Raw genomic sequence first — 24,963 nt, 5'->3', positions numbered from 1 at the left:
TCGTAAAATATTTTTCGACTATCGTGCTTCAATATTGCACCATTTTTTTGGTTATTATACCCTTATAATTTTTTAGAATATTGCAAAAAATCAAAATTAGAAAAAATTAGAGTAGTTTCATTTAAAAAAATTAGGTTTACCTTAAAATCTCCTTAATGCCATCACCCATAGAAAACATCAGTTCTATTATACAACGTCCCCCTCCGTATCAAATATTTTTTGTATAAAGAACTTTTTTACATATCCTTAACTTTTAGCAGCTATTTAGTACATTGCTCGCTTTATATGAATCAACCTGTGTATAATTTAAAATATGTAAAATATTTTGACAATAACAGTCGCTCTTTCTTTCTCTATGACATAGGCCCGTATTTTGAACTCACATTTATCGATAAATGTGCCTCTAAAAGAATTTTTATATCATGTGTTTATATATATTTAGAGGCACATTTAGCGATAAATGTGAGCTCAGAATACGGGCAATAGTGTTTGGTCCTGACGATGTATAGCACGTCGCTGTGTTCGTTTTCTTTATTGTTTATACGCTATGGTAGTCTTTGTATGTTATTATTCGTACGGCGACACTCGAGCAGTATGCAGTGATGAGAGATACTTTGCATATTATTAAGTTCTTTTCTAAAACGAGATCGCAATTGGAAATAATTCGCTATAATTATTACAAATAATCAACTTTCGATAAACAATACGTAACTACACAGAAAAAAAGTAAGTGTCAAATCAAAACTTATATACTCATATGAACGCGTTCATTGTTTCATATATACGCAACAATTTATAATCTTCTTGGGAGAATTTAAAAATCTTAAATTTTAACAATATTATATAATCTTATTTCAATACTACGATTATCATTTGAAGAATAAAATAATTATTTTAACTCTAAGAAAATTATAATCTTCGATTTGAATATGTGTTATTTTCTATCCAATATTTTTTCCTCTCCATTCAAGAAAATTATTCTTAAATAACAAGAATATATATATTTTTGGTTGAACTGTATAAAATGTCTTCATCGAAGCAAATTTTCTTTGCTTAACGCGATAAATCTCATTTCAAGATTTACATTTTGAAACTAAAGATATTGTCAAAATAAGAATATTCTTTTTTTCTGTGTACATACATATATATTTGTTCATTTCTTTCTCAAACAAGAATTCATTATTTCAAGTAGAAATCGAAATAATAAATATTAGAAATTATTGCTTTGTTCCAATCCTTAACAATTACAAATAATAAGTATTTCTCTAACAATACTTAGAAAAATATATTGTTTAGTGCTTTGAATTTTTCACCGAACTAAATGTAATTTATCATTCAGATTGAGATTGCATAATAGGACATAAAAAGCAGAATTGATAAATTAAAATTTAATTAATCCTGTTTTTTATAATTTATAATTTTCATAAAAAACAGTAACGTATTAATTGCTCAATTAATAATGAATTAGCAGTTCAAGAATATTCTGCATGAATTTATTTTATATTAAATTTATTTATATTTAAATATGTTGACGGCAATGAATTAATTTATTTAACGCAGTATTAATACTTATATTTTGCGGTGTATAATATAATTATTTATCAAGAGATTTATTCAATCGAAATCTGTTGTATGAACAGTTGATAAATTTAGTTATATTATCGAATATTGTAATTCGTGAATATTTATCCTTATAATTTTAACTTGTATATTTATTTATTTATGTTAGATTAAAACATAATAAAATTGTTGTGAGTGGTAAAATACGAGCATAAATTAAATGATTGTTATCATGGTCTTTCATTACTTTAATCTTCCGATGTTACGATTCGTGTCTTATTGTTGAGTATATATTATACCTATATCATATACAATAATAGATGTAACACTGCTGTGGTGATTAGCAGTGCATGATTTTGGCCTCAAGTCAAGTGAATCATACTTTTCGTGTTGCTTTCTTGTCGCAATATAATAAAATGTAATATAATAAAATCGTCCGCATGTACACTGTCGTGCAATTGGGAGTGCCGTGTCAAATATGTGATCGTCACATTTAATTAATGAAATTAACGCGTAATAAATCATTTTCACAAGTGAGTGTCACGAGAAGAGAAAAATGAGCAAAAAAAGAAGATGAAGAGGAAGTCTGAGAAGATGTCAAGCGACAGATGAAGCAACGATATGCGGTGAGTAATTTATAAATCACTTATTATACTGAAAAAAAATAGTGTTGCATCAACATTATTGTAGTTGATATTTGTTAATTCAACAACATTATTATATTATATTAATCAAATCAACACGTGACGTATTAATTTGATTAATAATATTGTTGAATTAATAAAATAAATTTCAACTATAATGATGTTGTTGATTCAACATTATTTTTTTTCAATATATTTATATTATTTTTAAAACAGATTGTTTTTTTCCTCATTTGTTTGAAGACACTTCGATCTAATTACATTTCATATTAAATCAATGTGAAGTCTGCGTTTTATTAAAATTAATTAAGCTCGTTAATAATTTAGTTGACCAATTTTACAATTTGTAATGAGTGTAGACGCTACTCGCAATAATGCGTAAATAATTTTATAATGGCTACACACTATACATAAAAGACTATACATGACACATAAAATGACTACACATATAATGACTATATATATTTCGCATATAAGAGATAATTATATTAAAGATATATTTAACAAGAGGCACTATAGTTGTACGTAATTTTATATTATCTTATAATTTTATAATCTTATGTGTACCCAAATAAACTTTATATATAAAATTTTATAAATTTAATTAAATATTTCTTGTGTGTGTATGTGCGTGAATTGCAATACATTACTCAGAAAATATTTTATATTATTATTAGCATTTATTTTAAATGTATATAATTTTAAATACACATTTAATGTTGTTTAGACATATATATATATTTATATATATAAAACAAATATATAGCAAACAGAAATTTACTTGTGCACGATAGGAACTATATTCAATTTATAAAAAGTTTGAAAAAAGATAAGAGCTTATAAGTATAATTAATAAAAACAAATATTAAAAAATATATATTATCAAAATCTATTGTTCTCTTTATATTAAAAATTAATTAATTTTATTATTATTTAATATATAAAGACATAGAAATAATATTATACTATTAAATACATGAGAAGATTGAAATATAAACGAAACTCTTTATATAAAACGAGAAATTAAATTAAGTAAGAAACAGTTGCATTGACGTGTGAGCTCAAAAGTGTTTGTGACAATATACTACAAGTAGAATATTCCAGAGTTCTCCAGTCAATTATAGCATAATAACTAAGCAGCCAGTACAGTCTGTATCACAATAGGTATCATAAAATTTTTAATAAAAAAGGTATCGGCGTCAAAATTTTATGTAGATTGCTAAAGTTTGGAACAAACATTCTATCATCGTCGCTAGTGTTAAAATAAAGGAAAGAAAAAAAATTCAAGAAAAAACGAGAAAACGATCGAAAACGCAAGCTGTACTTATGTACTATTCAAATTTTAGAGTCGTAGAACGTTCTTTTTCCTTTTTTTCATCGGCATAAAAACTGTTACATCAATAACAACTATATTCCTGAGGACATATACATTAAAAACTTGTGACAGTTTTATATGCAGGTTTACTATCTTTTTATTAATAGATTTTTATATGACAAATATCGTCTATATGTCAATTACTTTCGTACATTTTATATGTATTTTTTAATAAAATTTTGTTATTACAATATATTCTGAAGTAAAGATTTATCGAAAACGTGATGTTAATAAAATGTTTTTTATATTTCTAATTTTTTTCATCAAAATATATATCATAAAAATCAGTTTAAAGATCATTTTTATGTTGACTTCGTTAAAATTAGGAAATTTGTGATATTATTTCTTTACTGAAGGTTTAAAAGAAAGTATTCTATAAGTATATAAATTTATCTAAAAATGTACCTGTAATGTAAAGTGCAAGTATATTAATGTAAAAACCGAACATACAACAATATGTTCGGTTTTTACATTAATATACATGTACTTTACATTACAGTAAAATAGAAATTTTCATATTGTAACTAAGATTATAATAAATAACGTAAAGATTGTAATAAATAAGAACAGAAAGAAAGATTCTAATAAATAATTATATACGTATTATATAATGTATGTATAAACAGTGGCCTCCTATATCGCAAAAGAAAAACTCTCGATTATGCGAATTTATAATTTATCGATTACGTTGTCTCGATATTTTGTCACAGTACAACTTATTACCTTCTCATTTTAAATAGTTACTCAATACAGATTTCATAAATAAATAATAGATCAATTTTAATTTTTTTCTTTTACAATAAATTTTATACATGGTCTTCGAGCTATGGTTTCCATAATTAAAAATTAATTTTCTGCTCGCGGATTATAATCGAGAGTCAACTATGCGCTTTTATTGGTTAAAACATTTCATCAAATAATCGTAATAATTATAATATGAACATTTCTTGACAATACAGTACTTTGGGTGTGGAACTCAAAATCACAGAGCTTCACAATCTCCGTATCAATTAATTTTACTCTAGTCTTTGATTCTGCAAGAGACTTGAAATGGTCCACGTATGACAACTAAGGAAACGTTGCTTCTCAAAATATATTTTTAGTCCATCGGAAAGGATCGAGATGCGTTTTTACATTTGGTTCATTGTTCGTGATTTTTCATCATATTCAACTCCATCAGATCATCCTCCGGGATGTCGATGTCGCCGTAACCCCAGACGTGGCTTCCATCGCCGGATCGGTTTACTCTACGACGGATCATCTCCGGCAAGACGTACTTCAGATCATAGGCCCAGCCGATCCGTGCGAATGCATCAATAAAACCGGTAGTGAGATTGAACGAGTAATCGCCTAGTTCGCTAGTCTTATAATCCCATGGAAATACGTGATGATAATTGTGATATCCTTCGCCGAGCCCAGCGACCGATACTACGATATTGTCGACGGGTGAAATATTCCTACGACAAAATTCATTTATTAAATGTCATTAAACGATATTTAACGGAATGTGTATCGCGCAAAAAAATTTTTATCGGATTAAATAATTGCCAATTCTCAATGATTCCATTGTGTAGGAAAATAACCACAGTTTTTTTCTTCGCTAGGTTCACCATGATTCAATACATACTTGTCATAGGGTTTCTGTCCCCACATGTGCGCCACGCTGTTGACGCAGAAGGCTATATTCAGAGTTATGCAGAATCGGAAGTTGAAGTTCACCCAGAACGAGATCCACAGCGATTCTGACCAGTAATAATAAGGAACAGCCACCGGTAATCCAATGGTCAGGAGCGCAAATAGAGGTATGTACAATCTGCGAGATAAATTAAATGATGTATAATTAATGTATAAAATGTATATTGCGGCTGAGAAGGAAATAATGGAATGTAGATTTCCTAAACGATGTAAAGACATACAAAGACATCTCTTTTTGACATATGTATATATCACTCCTTATATATTTTTATATATTTTATTTTATATGACGCACTGAAAGCGATGAAAGAATGTAAGTCATTTACCTTTTCTGCCACATAACTATAGAATCCGCTTCCAAGTCGCTCATGTCGACTGCCTTCCGCTTTGCAATTACATCGGGATGGGGTGTAATAAAAAGCCACCCCACATGAGCGAAGAAGAAACCTCTCCTCACGTCATGCGGATCGCTATCGGTTTCACTGTATTTGTGATGTACCCTGTGGTCTAACGCCCACGTATACACATCTTTCTGTATAAAAAGAAATATCGTTAAAAGGAATCTTTAAAAAATCATTAACTTTTAAATCGTTCTCAGATAAATACATCACATGATGATAAATTACAAAATATAAATTACGAAAACATGAAAGATTTATAAGTTATGAGTTTTTCGAACGATAACAGTGGTTGCATCAATTACTTTTAGTAGTAACGGAAAAAACATTATAGTTATTATGTAAGAGCTTACGTACTTGTCCTGTTATCGTGAAGAGAAAGACTAGAAGCAGACGCAGAGGCCACTTTGCTTTGTAAGCCTTGTGCGACCATAATCTATGAACGCCAGCCGTAATGCCGAAGCCGGACGTATAAATCGTTACAAACACTATAACCATAAAAAAACACATCTATCAAAATATATATTCAAGAGTATTAACATTTGAATGATTAAAGTGGAGTAACGAGATTGAAATACCCGAGGACTCATTTACTAAGAATTATACATTTTGCAATTTTATTCATTATTTCTAATAACTCGAGATAAATCATAAATCATTATAGTTTCGTTTCTCTCTTTATTGTCCAGTATTCAAATCATTTTCTTATTACAAATATTTTCATATTCTCTTTGGTGTCTACAGTTTTAACGTCGATTTTTATAAAGATAGACAATTTTCAAAGTGAGAAAAATAATAAACATAGAAAATGAAATCAATAATTGAAATAAATAAGTTAATTCAATTGAGCAGCGTTATCAAAATTCTTTTCTTACGTTCTTCAATTACGAAGAACGAGAAGATGTATTTCTCGTGTTATGGAACGTGTCACCGACAATATGGAAATCCGAGATATGGTGTTATCGCAGTTTATCTTTTCGGTTTACGTCAGCGAGTTTGCCTGCTGTGAACGTCGATTAAATATAAATACGTGCGTTATGTAAATCGTACATCCCGTTATCGTACTTTCGCCCGTAGTTTTATCATACGCATCATTGTAGTTCCACTCTCTGATTCATTTTTCAAGAACGTGCGTAATTCAAGTTCCGTAGAATATAGTAAGTTGTACCCGGCTATTGTGAATTTATTTTCAGGCGCCTGGCGTCTTAGCATTTGCATATGTATGACGGTGCTAAGCTATAGACCGGCTTTCATGGCTAAATCGATAAACATTTCAATTTATACGTGAAAGATTAACGTAGCGAAAGAGCGAGAAAGAAATTGCAAATTTACATTACACAATTAAGAGTATAAAAAGATATGACAATAAAGAAATAAAAAGATTAACTTTTTTTTTAATATGAATTTTCCAACACTATTTTTTTTTCTTCTTCATAAGAATAAGGAATAATTATAATAAATAATTATAATAAAAATTTAGTACCAGATAATCTTTAAATACACTACTATCGATATCTTGTATGTAAAGTAATTTACAAAGAAAAACTTCATATAATAATGGCTATATAATTTTATATATAACATTTATACGAGTTGTCTATGTGATTTCGTTCAAAACGTAAATTGTGTTGTAAAAATAACAGGCTTGATAAGATAAAGAGTAAATCGATATAGTTATTACTGATGCAATTATTTTCGATATAGTACTTGGTCAAGCGATGGCGTCAGCGTTTTACAGCACTCTAACATTATGTATCATGATTAATCACAAACGATGTAAAATTACAGGTAACTTATATTCTTGTGCCATTGCAATCAACAACAAACTAATATTTAGTTTCCAACATTCCTACATTTCAAGGATTATCCTACATCAATACACGAAGCGAATCTAACATCAATTCATGCGTTACATAATTAAATTATGGAATCATTATTATCATTAAATTAGGATATTGAGGAAAAATGAAATGTATTCAAGCTCGAATTATTATATAAAATCATTAAACAAAGCTCTCAATTATAATGCAGAATTAAAAATAACACATGATATAGAAGATTTCATAATTTATTCAGTATTACAATATGTAATGGTACTAGACTTGAGTTAAACTCTCATAAATGATTACTAGGATGAGTCGACAAGAGTAAAGTCAAATAAATTGCGTATCAAAATATATATAATAATTATTTTTATCTCTTTAAATTTGTGCTAGATATTCAGAATGCAAAAATGACTTATTACACAGCTTGTAAAATTTGTGGAAAGATATCTATGTAAAATTATAATGCCACAGTTAAAAAAAAAATTATTCTTACAAAAAGTATTCTTTTTATAGAGTAAGCTGGTCGATATTAGAACGTTGAAATTGCGAGAGTTAGGAGTAAATGATAGACGATGAAAATATCAACCAAGGAAATTTCTCTCACCCCATAGCGCCGTAAGCAATTTCGCTTGCGTGAGCACCAGGTACAGCCCATAAAGAAAACCACCGTGTATGAAAATTTGCGCACAGAGATCCAGCCACTTGATCCGCGGTACGTATACGACCTTGGTCGTTGACTCATCGTTCTTCTGGGCTACCGCTTCATTTGCATTCGTGATCTGTCTTGTTTTAAACGTCGCACTGCAAATATCCATCTCCGACGTGGTACACACCGTCGGCGATGTCTTCTCGGCCGGCGACATTCTCGATGAAAATGCGTTTCTTTCGTCGTGTATTAGAGTCATTCTCTCATAGGCACACCTGGAGACTATCTGTCGCCGATAAGCCCGCCGTCGATTTTCCGACACGTGAATCGATGTTCAACCGCTGCTTTGCATTTCAAATAACTTTCTCGAAGTTGGTCGATTTGTGCGAAGCGATTTATCGATTGCGTTGTGTTTTATGGCGTAGAACTGATAAAAACGAGCCTCGGACGAATTTTAGATTGCGAAACAATAATAAACAGTATTCTGAAAAAAAGAAATTACATCGTCGTTTAATATCACTTTCTCGACAATATGTCATCAGCATAAAAATTCATAGAATATGTATATCAAAATAAATGTCGAGATTTTTTAGAGTATAACTCTTACATGAATTTTAAAATTTTTCGAATTATTATATGAACTATTTTACCATAAAAACGAAATAAACATTTCAGTTGATTTTATTTTTCAAGACAAATTGATCGCTGATAATGTTAATTGGTAATGTTAATATAAGTGTTTTGATAAGATTATCTCTTGAATTTTCAGTATTTTTCAAAATTCGTTATTACAAGATAATACAAGCGAATACAAGCGAAATAAGTAATTACAAGATTATTTATTTCGCTTATCTATTATTATTTAGTAATAGCTTGTTATATTTATTATTAATTAATCTCTCGTCGTTTACTCTTCTTCAATTAACTCGGTCGTATTTATCTTGAACAGTGTTATCTATTATATATTAATACAGATTCACTTTTTACAATTATCAATTTCTGATTACTGATAAATAGTTGTCTTATTTTTTATAACCAGCAAGCATCTAACAAATATTTTCGAAATCATGAAATTTATGTGAATTCAAGGCAAGGCTACGTCTCATTAACACGTTACGTATGTCTCGACATGTAAATCAGCCGAGCATAACCGCTAGAATGTTTTCCTGCTTAAACTATGACAAACACGTGATAATCTGCATCCTCGACCTACTACATAAAGCATTAAAATATGAACTATTTATAAATAATCTTGCGCTTAATATGTAATGTTCGTAACATGAATAGCATATTAATAAATCAACTAACCGCAAATAGATAAGAGATAGTTACTTGCAACAATATCATGCAGCACATTGTAATTCTCGGAAAAATATATTGATAACACAAAGTGAGATAAATATATTGATAACACAGCTCCACAAAAAAAAGTGATGGAAAATTTAGTTTAACCAGAGTGGGTCTCCGACAAGGATTTTTGGTCACTGAATTCGAATCTGAAGTCCGTTTTCCTCCATCACATCCTGTTTTCTTGTAAAATGGTTATATGGTTTAAATATATTATATATGTATGATTCATTCTTTGTCAAAACGGCCATTCACCTTGCACACTTCAATGTTTGAAATAAAAAATTCTACCATGGCTTAAAATTTTCGTCTAAATATCTACTGTTTTATGCCATATGACCTTATTGAAAATTCAAACTTTTATTCCCGTCATACCATACACTTATACTTATAGACTGCGCCTTCTTATGGGTGGCCGCACGACAACATAGAAGGACAGAGATATTGATAGACGAAAATTTTGATAGACGGAGACCCACTCTGGTTAAATTAAATTTTCGATCATTTTTCTTGTGGAGTTGTGTAATTCATAAGTATGACATACGCACGCGTGTACGTATGTGTGTATACAATTATTTATCAACGCACATGTTTCTAATCGACAAATATATTCTTTGCTTTTACATTTAACATTTTTATCAATTTAACTACCATATTGCGTTTATGTTTAAAATATAATTTGATAAAAAAGTTGATATATATAGGTTTGTAAATTTTATATCTAATTAATTAAGTAATAATTTTATATCTCTTTTGTATACCATTAATTGACTTTAATAAAAAAAAACACTTATTTTTTAAATTTTATCATCAGAAATGTTTATATGTAACGATACATAACGATACATATATCGATATGTTTCGTAACATGAGCAGCGATTGCGACACAAACTCGTATAACGGCACAAAAGAACTAAAATAAAAAAACCAAACTCATAAAATGAAAATCCAATGAATATACTTGGCAATCTAATTTGTAAGAAAAGATAACAGTGCAATAAAATGACGTTATCGCTTAAAGTGTAGTAATGCTGTATACATTACGTAGGCATAGTGTGTAATAAAAATCAGGTAATTGTTTCTCACAACGATAACTGACTATCACATATATGTATGTACACTCATAAATACACTCATCACTATTATAATTACAAGTCTATACAATCTCAAAAAGTAGATTATAATTTTAAAATAATTTAAACTTTTGAACTTTTTAATCACACTTAAGCAAAAGTAACGTAAAAACTTTAATCGCAACAGATTTGCTCTGTTGTTGCAAGATAGTTGCAATTTATGTTTGTCCGAAGGTCGGCTATATTACAATATCTATTAATAATTGATTATTCATGTGAGAGTCAATATGTCAAATTTCGAAATAATGATCTTATCGATTAACAAACTTCAATGCGAAAATAATTCATGTATTTTTTATCATGTGCGTGAAATTAGATGGTTTTAAATTTGCTATTGTCCTATGTGCGTTTTTTCTTCTATTATTCTTCTATTAAATATTCTATAAATAATAGTGCCTCTCTAAAAAACATGTTAGTGACATTGTTGTCTCTTTTCTGAGATGTTGGTTAGCTGTCTCGCAGTTTCGTTGTCAAGTGCGTTTTGTGATTTGTTTCACTCATGTCGTTTGACAGTTTGATAGTTTGTATGTTTTTTAAAATAAAATTTAAAAAAAAATTAAAGAAGAAGAAAGAAAAGATAGAAAGGACGAACTGAAAAAGGTATGTATATACATATATGTATATATATATATATATGTATGTATATTGTATATGCAAGTAAAAAGTGAATTTTTTTAAAACTTTACATATTGTCATTAATTATGTATGTTATATACATATTTACATTTATTACATAGTTAATATAAATTTATGCAATTCAATATACATATACGTATTTATTAATATATATATATATAATATATTTTTTTTTCTTTTAAGAGAGAAGAAATAGAGACAGGTATGTGTGTATGTGTGTGTAATTTATATGTATATAAATAAATATATATATATATGTGTACATGTATATGTATATACAGTCGGATCTCTTATCCTACGACATTTTCGGTCCGGAATCTTCCCCTTAAACCTCTGATCCTACGACAAAAATTTGAGAGTGGGGATATAATTCCCCTTTTGCGGTCGTAGCATGAGATGATTTTTTTGTCGATAAGAGGTTTCGTAGCATAAGAGGGTCGTAGAATAAGAGGTTTCGTAGCATTAGAGGGTCGTAGGATAAGAGGTCCGACTGTATGTATATACAATATATTGTATAATGTATGTATATATGTTTGTCTATTTCAATAAATTAATGTAGCACTATATTTTTCTAACATTATCAATTATAATTATATATAATCAAAGTTTACCAATGATATCGCATAAAATTTGCGCCCTTAGACCCATAACTACACGTGTACCGATTTGTCATCTGTTATTGATTTTTTTTCGACAGATGGTATTGATTTTTACTGCATAGCTGATTTTATTTTTGTTTTATACTATGTGTATATTATTGCGACTTGCTTCGCATGTGTTGTCTGCCAAATTTTGACAGTTTGTATGACAATTTGTAGACAAATTATATTAAAGAAAAGTTAAAAAAAAAGTTACAGCAACAGAAGAAAAAAAGAGAGACAAAAGAAAGGTACATATATATGCATGTATTGTGTAATTATGTGTAATTAATAGAAAAAACAAGAGATGGAAGAAAGAACAAGGGCCATAATATATACATACATATATATATATATATATATTAAATAAAGAAAGAGAAATAGAGAGAAAAAAAGAAAAAGAAAGAAGAATGCTTTTTTAAAGCCAACCGTAAATATTAAAATTAAATATTTAACAATCAATTAGCATTGCGGGAAAAAACTGTAATGTTTAACTTTAACATGTACAATATAATCATACAACACAATATAAACATAAACAAAATAAATGGCGCGCGCATAGCGCTCGTTTAAACTGTTCTAGTAAATCTAAATTATTTAAAATGAATAATTTTATTATCGTTGTGCAAATATGAGTGTTTATTTATTATCTATTTTATTTGTAATGGTATTATATATTAATACCTTTTACACAAAAGTATATAAAAAATTATTAAACAATTTTGTACAATTAATATTAGAAATTTTAAAAAATGCATGGCTTTTTTGCAACAAAAAATTTTACGATGTTATTAGATTTTTTATTTGATATAATATTAATAGAATCAAATAAAATAAGGGTGCTATTATATTTACTGAATTTTATTAAAAAAAGAGATTTAACTACTAATTAACGGAGATTAATAGAGATTATGGAAAATGTAACACTTCAGTAAAAATGTTGCTCTTTAAGAAAGAATTCTCAAAAACGAGTCTTTGCATTAAAAAAATAGTGGGATATTATTTAACAATAAAATATATTAACTTTAAAATGCATGGTAAAAGAAATTTCGATTTTGAGAAAAAAATGTACGCTAATGAACAATGATCGACAAAGAATTTGTTGCGATTTGAGGCTGATGTATTTGACATTGCTTAGGAAATGTTTGTGTTCAAGATGGAATTTGAAAAAAGTACCAATCCTAAATTTAGATTTTATAAAAAGTGTTCTCCTTTTCACACGCTTTCTACCTCTTTTTTGTTGACTGGAAATTCAATCGATCGGCGTTCTCGAGTGCTCTAGAAAACGCGCTGTTGCGTCGCGTTGTAATAGCAAAACCCATATCGACAATACTCGGTTATATTCTCAGTATTCCGGTGGTCATAACTGCGCATTATATGATACGAGTACTTTTCTAATTGCCGATCTTACATTTCGCTCACAATGCATTCGAGCTAAGCAAAACACGACGAAGAGATTTACGTCAAAGCGTGACGTAATCCACGCCGGCAACCCTCGTTTTATTTTGCATCTATCTATTGGATGTTAATAATTTTTTATATAATACGATTAATATGGTGAATATTAATATGTCGTTAGGTCATTATGTAAGAAATATATTTTCTGTATTATAAAATTATTATTATTAATGATTGATTTTCAATTTGTTATATTTGTGATTTATGCATATATATAATATACTATATAATGTCAATTTACTAACGAGAATTTTTACAAACAAAGTCAATTATATAGAACGTATTGCTTTGATATAAAGTGCTATCTATATCAGAACGCTTGATTCTATAGTAGAAGAAAAATGATAGCGAAAAATTCTGTACGAACCCCGATGGTGTTTTGAACAGATGTTAATGATGTTGAAAGGCATCGAACATTTCTTACATCTTGCCGAGAATATCGATTAATGCAACAATAATAAACTTCTCATTAATCTAATTTCTCTTACTTCTTATTTAAATTCGCGTTTATTCATGTTACTCTTCGAGTATATATTAAACTGACACATGTGTGCGGGGCAAGGACAAATTAATATTCTTATGATTAAAAGCAAATATACATAAATAAAATATAAGATGGTTAAAAAATAATATGCACATTTGATAAATATAATTGTGTGTGAGATTTACATTTTCTTCTATGTATTAAACATGAAATAATAAGTGATATATTTTGTCGCATAGAATATTTAATAATGTATTTTAAAATCAATTTTATATACATCTGTTAATCCTCAATTTTTTTACGTTCAAATTTTAACTAAAATTTAAATTAAAATTGAATCTATCTAAAATTAATTAAAAAATAAGATTTATCTATTTACATTTACATTGTTCCTTAAAAAATTACAAAATAAAAGATTATTCCCCCCTTTCTTTTCTAAATTCTATTTTAAATTATTCGTTCTCTTTTCATATTTGTGACGTACAAGGTCATATAATTTTTAAAAAGAAATATCACGAGTTGCATCAAATGCATTTATTTTGTTATATATAAACGTTTTGTATAAAATTAATTTTTTTCTTCGTCATTTTTTTCCTTCTTTCTTTATCCAGCTTAATTATAAGAGATAATATGATAATAAAGAAGTTAATTGGATTTTTATGTTTCAAACGAAAAAATATTTGTTTACGTAAGAAAGTGTTATTTCGAGTTAAAGCTTTTCTTAATCGGCTTAATTATGTGAGCGCCGGGTCGACTTCATTACAGGGAGAAGACATTCTTTCTGTCTATTCAGAATTTAAAGGTCAATTCGCAGCGTGTAGGAATGTGCACTATAATTTGAATGTGCCGGAAATATGTCCATTAATCAACCTCTTTTCGTTACATAATAAATGTTGCATGTGCACACATCATATAAATAATAGAAATTTTGATTTTAGATAATTTCTTTTCTGTGTCTTTAATAATTTTATCAATAATAAAATATGCACATTTTTTTAATCCTCCGGCTATATTAATATTTATAATCTCTTACATTATAGTTCATTATTTATTATATATAATTATTATATAATTTCTTGTTTTCTTTTTAATGCATAAACCATAAATTATAATGTATGATAAAAATAATTTATCTGAAATTAAAATAAAATTGTTTTAGAAGATAAGCGATAAGAATATCGTTTATAAAGAACAATTATTATATTTAGTCTCTTTTTATGGAATTTTTCTGCATACATAAATATGTGTATGTGTATTTATTTAACTTAGATAAGATCATTAAATTATTCAAATTTAAAAGTATTTTATTAATTTTCCAAATTTTTTATTTATTTTTACATAAGAAATTTCCTTTTTAATTGTATTACAATTTTCGATTTATTCCTGTATATACATACTCACGCACGTTAAACTGCGTTATATTTTTTAAATGTTTCTAAAAAAATAATTTAATAGATTTATTTTTGGCAAACGAGAGTCCATGTATCAGATTCAATCTATTTATATTCATATTTAAATATTTAAATATTTTTCAATGTTTAATTAAAAATGTGTTAAAACATTATTCATCATGTATAAAGCATATTTGTCCTCATTGAAAAGTTATGCCATGCGTGTGTATGCATGTATGTATCCTATTAATTTTTTCACATAAATATATAAGTACTCTTTTAATTTTTTTATATGTGCAAAAGGTTACATATTTGCATATAATTATTGGCACAAATATAATACAATATTTTTCACAGAATAATTATAGATTTTAAATAGTATTTTTATAGGCACAGAATACACACAATGTAACGTACTGACTATTATCATACGCGTGACATTAAACGTGTCTCGTTATCTAATTGCGAAAATTGATCCGCGGGATTCAACAGCACGAATTGTATGATATATGCTCTTTGACAATTGCGAACAAATGCGTCGCATAATCGATATTTCCACGTTCACATATGCACGGTGTCGAATATCATACTTTTAATCTTTGACAGTCTGATAAACGTATGCACAAATGATATATGTTCCGTCGCAACGCGGTATTTTATTCTTTCCTACTGACCTCCTTTTGTTAGAAATTATTTGCTTGATTTTTTTAATTGTTTGCGAATTATTCACGCAACGGTTTAATATCATTTTGCGTCACAATTTTCCTCTTAATTATTAATTTAATCGACTTATTAACTTAAATTATTTGAAATTAGCTATTTAATTTTAATAATCATAAAGATAAACATATTTATTTTAGCCAATTTTCTTTAAAAAATATTTTATTATTTTATTATTATTATAAAAATTATATTATATTCTATTATTTTTCTCTTTATATAAATTTTAATATATGACATATTTTACGCAAATATATAATTTATAAGATATAAATTAACTACATACATTACAACATAATTTACATTGAAAAATAAAATTGTATTTTAAAATTAGGAAGATTCGCACACCTATTATATGGTCTGAAATAAGATAAATGCGTCATTTTAGTGGCGCATAGATTGTAAGTATGTACATAAAGGGAATGGATGTGATTTTCTTATCAGTATAAAGACATAAGTATAAAAGCAAGTTCACATTCTCGTATTGCAATACTATATATTATGTATAATTGGGTTAATCTATTCTTGATAAATAGTGAGAAGCTATTTTGCTGAAGCGTTTACACAATAATTTATAAAACGCAATTGTTTAAACTTCCTATTAATACTACAAAAAAATTGCAGACTTTACAAATCAAATATAAAAAAATTATTTTACTTCTTAATTTGTTAACGCTGACCTATTCGATTAATTATATTTTGCTGAGCTTGTGCACGTATTTTTAATTGGAGAAATATATCTTGCGTGAAAAAAATAATATTGAATAACAACATTATCATCATACTTAAAATTTATTTTATTAATTCAATAACATCATTAATCAAATTAATACGCCATGTATTATTATTACACATACGCCTGATAAAACATTGACGTAAGCACAGGTGTATGGAATCACAGATATCTTTCTCAAGAAATAATCAGATTATGATAAAAAATTTCTCGTAGAAACCATTATTTTATTTTTAACTTGTCAGCAATATACATGCTTAATTATCATTTGATTAATAATGTTATTGAATTAATAAAGTCAATTTTAATTATAATGCTTTTATTGAGTCAACGTTTTTTTTTTGTATCACGGAATGTATTATATAAGCAGAACGATAATTAAGCATGTATGCTGATAATTAAACAATTTTTAGACAATTGTTTCTTTAATAAATTCTTTGTCATAATATTCTGATTATTCTTCAAGATAGATTGCTGTGGTTCCATACACCTGTGGTTACAGATATCGCCTTATCAGGTGATAACGAAGTTAATCGTAGAGTCGATATAGATTGTGCGTACAAGCATCGATAATCTATCCCAATGAATTGATCGCAAAGTGAATCATTACTCGAATTGAATGACATTATAATAATCTCGACGTGACTCACCATCACATCTACTAAGTCTCGCCGCGTTAAAGAAACAACGACGTAACTTATTTCGTAATAATATGGCACAGCGTTCTTCAGAAAATATTCCCAAGATTTATCACGCTGCTGATTATAGCATCATTATAGAATAATATAATCATATTAGAAGGTTATAAAAATATCTTTTATTTTAATGAAACAATTACTGTAATTCTGACTTAATTTTCGCGTCACAAGTCTTAAGTATTTCTCGATTTCCTATTCTTTGACGTACGTGTGGAGCATGTATTTTTGTAATGAACTATAAATAACGTCGTGAAGTATGTTCACTGGAAGAGTGACGAGTTCTTTCCAATTCTGGAACTGTAATGATATAAGTTTTCAGTCTCTCGCACTACGCAACAATTTCATTGGAAATTCACCACTACGAAACGGCCGATGTATACACAGGGTGTGTCATCGGCAAATTTATCTTTTATACCTATAATCACATTATCTTGCTTCGAAAATTATATACTTGTTCATATAGCAAGTAAAAACGTTGCATAGCTTTTGTAATTAAAATTTTACATGATAACAATTAATTTAATTTGCAACGCAAAGAAAACAAAACTAATTACTAAAAACTTCAAACAAAAATTAATTAAGTGTAATTACTAATTAATAATGTAATTAATAATTGAACTATATTCCCGATTAAATTTTGATCAGTCTCTCGCTGTGTGAGGGTTATTAAGAATTGAGTCAATAATAAATAACAATTGATAGAAACTTAAGTAAGGAAATTAATGTTTCTTGTTCATAAATTAAGCTACACTAATATAAATGTGATATTGCTATGTGTGTAATTATTTTTAGCTAAGAGACTTAAAAGTTTTTCGTTCTTTTTTTTCATATTTTATTCTAAATTCTTCCAACATTTTTGTACAAAATTTAATATTAATACAAAATATTCAGTATAATCAATTTTCGCTGCGTTGATTTTTATACCAATTAAATTGTGAACTAATCTACACAATCAATTAAAGTCAAATAATATAAATAGCGATGATTAGTGTCAAAGTAACAGTTTGGTGTCAGTAATAGAGTTACTCTAGTCAATTGAGAATACGATGACGCATAAAGTGACGTGATATATGCATATATATATATATATATATATATATATATATATATATATATATATATAGAGTGGAAAGATCGACAACAAAATAGAAAAAAAAAAACAAATGTATGTACATACATACTATCATTCTGTAATCGTTTCAATTAATTTAATCTCATTGAATGTTAAGTAAACGATTTTTTAAAGTGACATGGCTAACTGCGATAGAACATATTAATGATCAAAGTCGAAAGCAATGAATACAAATTGATCGGGCCATTCAAATCAACTTCGTTCAATGTGCTTTAAACATGTCTTTATCGTGTAGGAAAAATTCACTGTAAATGGTCCTTAAACTAAAAGACAAATAAATTACAACAAAGTATAACTTTCTTTTCGCGAAAACAATAAAATTAAGAAATATCTAAATAAATAATTTTCTTTTTTGCAAGAGAGAGAAAGAGAAAAAACGCATTTTTTGTGTATTCTCCAATATATAAAACATATATAATATTAAATGTATTTAGATATGTACACACGTAATGCATATATTTTAAAGTTTTCCGAAATATGAACGAATTTTTAAAATTATTAATGTACTCTAATATATTGTAGTAAATGTACTCAATTACTTTAATGTAGTAAGGTAATTAAAAGCGCAACCATTATTTTTTTCTCGTGACGGAGTGCATTAAAGAGAGCTCTACAATGCGTTATTAATGTCCAGTTGCCAATTTTGCTAAGGATGGCAACTCTGGTTAAAACAAATAGTTGCACTTGCTAAAGAAAAGTTGCTCAACTTTTAACTTTTCTTTAGCAGCCGTAACTACTTGTTTTAACTGAAAATAACATTTTGTAAGTAGAATTGCCATTCTTAGCAACTGGCAACTGGACATTGGCAACGCCAATTGTCGAACCCCTTTAAGGCATATCACTTAAGAAGTATAAATTAGAAAATCCTGTTCCGCATGCTTTCTCGCTATATTGTCGATCAATAGATGAGAGAAGTATTGTTGCAAAAGACAAGCATCCCGTCGCGAAGGCAATTTAGTTCTACAGTTCACGAAGTGACCCAATCCATCAGTTCACGTAGCATCGTCTTCGTTTCATCTGTAACCGCCTACGTTTAATCGAAATTTAGTTCACGGTCGGATCGTTCTTCATTTTGCCAATTCTCGTTGTTGTGAACTATTTAACATTATCTCGAAGTCTTGATAGGCAAAAGAAAATATGAAACAATATAAAAAAGAATCTAAAAAATGATTATATCATGTAAAACAAATCACGCAAAAATCAACAAATGCAAACAAAATCAAATTCAATACTAACATTATAACAGTCGGTTATTAATTAGTTGATTATTAAATGTGGAATATTTCAAAAAGAGTGCACACAATCAATTATAAAATTTACTTTGTAAAAAGAATTTTAGAATTGCATGAAAAAATAAGAATACACTCTTTTTGATTAATTAAATTAATTTATTAAACAACAAAAAAGCGTAGAATACTAAGATTATCAATCGTTGATAAATTTAGGAAAAACTACATATTTATTCAGAAAATCTTGTGTTTGAATCTACGTCTAATATTATATATGTTACATAAGACACGTAATAAGGAAGTGACTGTCATGATTAAAAAATGTTTTTAAGTCAACTTATGATAAATTATAAAAGACGTATATAGAACTGCAAGAGTACCGTAAAAATGAACGAAGTTTTATTTTTACGATATAAGTAACTATTAGGAAAAAAAAATAGAATACATATGAATCAATGTTATAACAATTATCAATTTTATAACATTTCTTTTGCAAAGGAAAACAATTAAATTATTTATTAAGCTCGTCATAGAGATCTTATAAATCGCGACAAAATTCAAGACAAAATTTTGTCATTGTATTATGACATATTAAAATAATTTTATATCTGTACTTATTGTTAGATTCGTTCTACAATAAGTCGAATGTCGAAATTATATATCATATATTATATATCGTATGTTGAATGTAAGATCTGAATACGATTTGTCATTTTGTCGTGGAACAAATATTAAGATTATATATTGCAATCGAAACTAGAATGTTGAGAATTTATTTAAATTTGTAATATAAATTTGAATATAAATTATGAAAATAAAATAATAAAAATTTTCTAATTAAAAATAAATAACAAAACAGAAATTATATTCAGTCATAAAGAACGAAAAAATTGAAAATTCATCTTTCGTTCCGACTGCAACAGTCGACTTGCAACAACTTTATACGATAACTGACAACACAGTACACATGCAGCCAACTTATTGTAGAATAGGTCTTAATCATATTTTATTGTTATTAAAGTGTATCTGATGTATTTAGTACGTATATATATTTTATTGTGTTTTAAATGTTTTTTATATTACATGGCACAAAATTATGAACAGAATTCATAATTTTTCTGAATTCTGCGAATTATAGAATTCGTCAAAACAACTTAGTAATTTGTAAATAATTTTAATTGTTTCAATAATTAATATCTTTATTGTCACTTACTTGAATTGCAATCATTCACTTCCAATCATTGACTTAATGAATAATATAATAATTATTTACACTGTTAGATAAAAATTTACGTTTAATTGCAACACACTAAACTATGGCCTTACAAATTATTTATTAATATTATAATAATATATTTAATTGTATTTAAAAAGGTTATCGATACACTAAGAACAATATAGTATGTTAGTAGATAGTATTTTAATGAAATTTAACGTAAATTTAAATGCGCATTTTATTTCTAAACTTTTTAGTCATAAATTGATTAAAATTATCTAAAGTCAAAATATATGAAAATTATGTAATAAATGAGTATAATATTCTGATATAAATATATAAATTTGACGAAATTAAGATTACATGTTTGTATTATTGTAATAAAAAGATTAAGAAGCATATATGTAATATGTCGATAAGAAATTAAGAAATAATTGCTCAACTATCAAGTTGACAAACTTTCCCCGTTGTTTATGCATCATTTTTATGTTTATTACATTTTAATTTTATTTTTAAAAATATGTTTAAAATGTAAAAAATGAGTAATCAATCAAAAAGTAATCAATCGATGTCTAATGATTTTAAAGATTGTTCAGAAATTGATTCGAAAGATCATACGACAATATTAAATACCGGAATATACATATGCCTTCGTTTTCGTAATATACCTGATTTTCAACTATATAGTATTTTTCATTTACACAAAGTAAAAATAACGATGAAGAGAAATATATACAGGCAATTGTACGTGTCAAACATGTGGGTATACAGCATTTTTGACATAACAGAAATGATAGAAATCGAATAAAATGTTGAAGAAAAACTCTATATTAGTTATAAAAATGATTTGGAAATATATATTATATTAAAGATCAATTATTTCTCAAAATTATCAAAACTAAATATTATAATACTGAAAATTGTTATTTATGGATTTTTATTTAATCATGGATATTAAGAATCAATTGCATCAATATTGATTAGCATTAAACTTAATAAAGTCTTAAGCTTAATGATAAATTGAGATTTAGTTTATAAATGTATATCAATTTATCATCAGGTAAGGTATAAACGAAAAATTTAAAAAGTTTAAAGCAATAATCAGTAGAAATTATATATACATATATATTTTTTTGCATAAAAAAAGATGTAATTGCCAATTTACATTGAAGATAAAAATAAGAGAGTTTATTGCTTCATGCTTCTTAATCTTTTTATTATAATAATACAGACGATATTTATTATAAAAATACTAATAATAAGTATTATAAATGGAACATTTGAAGCAATATCCACTAAAAAATTAAGATATCAAATACGATATTATAATATTTATCGATTAATCAAATTTAAAAAATCCAAGAAATAATCAACTCTTGAAAGAAAACAATATGAATCATTTGGACTGGCAGACGTTTATTAAATACGAACTTTAGCTATGATTATGTTTATGAAGGTTTATTGAGTTAAAGTTAATTGAGATTTAATTGATCTTTCGTTATAAAGACAAAATGATAGAAAGGGAAAAGAAACAGTTGAGAATCTCACTTGACTTTAATTATTTATTGCGATTAAAATTCCTGGTGAATATTACAATTTAGAGTCGTTAAGAAATCTGACGTCAGACATGCTTCGATTAACCGTAACGGATGATTTGTCGAGTGATTAAACGCACGACAATGCTTACTTGTTTGTCATTTGCGATTTTGAGCATATACAGAGAATATCTTTCTTCGTTTGTGCCGAGTTTTGCTTGTAAATTATTAGGCGTTATCGCTAATATATCTCGTGCCTGATACATACTAAACGATGATTCTATTGTAAGTTGTTAAAGTACACGATATGCATGTCACGTCGAAAGCGAATATGGAAAAATGTGTGCAACGAAACCAAAATAAATTTATATCGCATCTCGTAAATTATATCCGAAATATTAATCCTCTCAAACGTTGGCTTGAAAATTTAACTGTATAACAATCTGTAATAATTTAAAATTTTCAATTTCACTAATGTTTTTCACTGATTAAAAGCTCACGTCTCGACGAATGAGTCGCGTGAATATTATGTATGAATATTTTAACAATTTCGAGCATTTGCCAAGCGTGCGTTGTGTGTAATCTTAACTGTACTTTATTCGCTATCTAACTGTATCCAAATCGATCTCGAGATTCCAGGAGCGGTGGACTTACTGGAAGAATAATGACTCTCCTGTTCTTCCTTTCTCGTATGACTTAACAAGATTTTCTACTATAACATGCTGTGACGATAAGTTTATCTCGTAAATCCAGATCCCTTTCCGAATCAGACTTTGATTCAGAATTCGAGCACACGCAATCGCCCCGTTTGGTTACGCACGTGCACGTGAAATTCCAAAATCCAAAAATCGGTGACATTAAATCAAAGGAAAAACGATGAAGAAATAATTTTTATAGATCACGACATATAAGATAAAGAATAAAACAATCCGCGAAATTGGCTTTTTAATGACACATGCCGATCAGCTGTTTAAAGAGTGTCCGCGACCGGCGATTAAGAGACTCCGAATTAATCGTCTCCCACGCACGGAAATATATATATATATCTCGCAATTTAAAAATATACAATTTTTTGTCATTCATTCACATTCTATCGTACTGCATGCGCCTATTCAAGATTTTCGCCGCTTCTTCGCGCTGTGATTTTTGCGCGTTTTGCGTTTTTAAAACGGAGAGAAATTAAATCGCAGTTGGCTGGTTGATCATAGTGTCTACCGTGCGTTACCGATGATACTCACCGATAGAAAATTCCGAAGAAAAACCGCGTCAGTCACCGACAATTTTCTGCCGACAGGACGCGCGCACGAATGCAAACTGAGTGATGCCGGCTTTCCTGCGACGTTCGCACTCCCCCGTTTCAGAACATTGCCAGCGGCATCGTAATCGGCGTCGGCATAGCCGGATTCCTATCATTCTTTTCTGTTGCAGATGGCGTCCCATGAAGATAGATAAATTCAACTAAAAAAAAAAAAAAAAGAAAGACAAGAGATTATAATTAAAATCTAACTTTGAAATATAGTATGTATATATCAAAAGGATCTGTACATATTAAGGTAAACGAAAAAAAAAATATAAAGAAAAGAGAGGAGGGGAAACGATATGATTTATTCATCATTTTATTACTGCGCCTGTATTCCTGATTACTTGTACGACATCCGTGTATTACATACGGTATACATATTTCTTTGAAGTTACGAAACAATTCTAAAGTATTCGACGAAAAGAAAAGAGATAATTTTTACTTTTTTTCTAAAGATATTATATAAATTCTTGATCTTATTTAAATAAATCTTATATTAAATTAAAATATGTACTTTTATCGCAAGTTATGCATTTATATATATTGAAATTGCTTTGAAGAGATTTTTGTCAATTATAAACTTTTTAAATTTTTAAGCACAAGTTCATATACTATAAAACATGTGGAAAAAAATTAGAATAGATATCAATCGTTAAATTTAACCTTAAGGGATGAAAATATATAAAAAAATCATTCCATTTATTTAATTTCAAGTAGACATTAAAATTTTAATTTGAAACATAATCACAAAGCTATTTAATTTAGATTATGCTTATTGTTAAATTAATAAAATAATTAAAATTTCTTGCATCAATATTTCATTAAGAAATTACATTTATTATAAAACGTACATATAATATCTGATATAAACTATATTTCGAATAGAAGTAAACCTATTATATCCATATACCTATTTAATTGAAAGAAAAATCGATTTACCCATTTATTGATAAGTATGGTCAGTATCACATTAGCGTGCATTGTGCAACATAGATCAAGAACAACGTGATAATTTCGATCAATATTGCATGTATTCTATGTTGCAAAGTTCAGGGAACTTGTGAGAATGCATCATTGCACACTATTGTTGTCCAATTGTTCACGACAATCGAATTCACTAAGCATGACTACCTTTTGAAATAAAATTGCATGCCTTTGACACATAAACT

General features: G+C 27.7%; 2 protein-coding genes across 3 annotated transcripts in view; one reads left to right on the top strand and one right to left on the bottom strand.

The window, feature by feature from the left end:
• Nucleotides 1–163: 163 nt before the first annotated feature.
• LOC140665316 (acyl-CoA Delta12-desaturase) lies at nucleotides 164–23,870 on the bottom strand. The gene is made up of 6 exons (XM_072891277.1): nucleotides 23,733–23,870; nucleotides 8,103–8,628; nucleotides 6,030–6,160; nucleotides 5,601–5,806; nucleotides 5,207–5,392; nucleotides 164–5,036 (listed from the first exon to the last, which is right to left on the bottom strand). Exons 2-6 carry the CDS (start codon nucleotides 8,401–8,403, stop codon nucleotides 4,721–4,723), a joined length of 1,140 nt encoding a protein of 379 aa, XP_072747378.1. The 5' UTR covers nucleotides 8,404–8,628; nucleotides 23,733–23,870; the 3' UTR covers nucleotides 164–4,720.
• Nucleotides 11,073–24,963, top strand: part of LOC140665315 (acyl-CoA Delta-9 desaturase) — a 35,946-nt gene continuing 22,055 nt past the window's right edge. Inside the window, exon 1 of one of the 2 annotated variants that reach the window (XM_072891272.1) lies at nucleotides 11,073–11,224. The gene's annotated coding sequence lies outside the window, so the exon portion shown is untranslated. The remainder of the gene's footprint in view (nucleotides 11,225–24,963) is intronic. The other variant, XM_072891276.1, reaches the window with a different exon arrangement.

Source organism: Anoplolepis gracilipes, chromosome 4 (assembly GCF_047496725.1).
Source record: "Anoplolepis gracilipes chromosome 4, ASM4749672v1, whole genome shotgun sequence".
NCBI classification, from domain to species: Eukaryota; Metazoa; Arthropoda; class Insecta; order Hymenoptera; family Formicidae; genus Anoplolepis; species Anoplolepis gracilipes.
The sequence above is the reverse complement of the archived record's forward strand: the minus strand, read 5'-3'. Positions and strand labels throughout refer to the sequence as shown.

Bases quoted from the DNA above. Each gene is read 5' to 3' on its own strand.
- LOC140665316 (XM_072891277.1), bottom strand. From the start codon at position 8,403: ATGACTCTAATACACGACGAAAGAAACGCATTTTCATCGAGAATGTCG. The intron at 5,807-6,029 runs GTACGTAAGCTC...CTTTTTATACAG, and splicing joins TCTTCACGATAACAGGACAA to AAAGATGTGTATACGTGGGC. The intron at 5,037-5,206 runs GTATGTATTGAA...ATTTTGTCGTAG, and splicing joins GGACAGAAACCCTATGACAA to GAATATTTCACCCGTCGACA.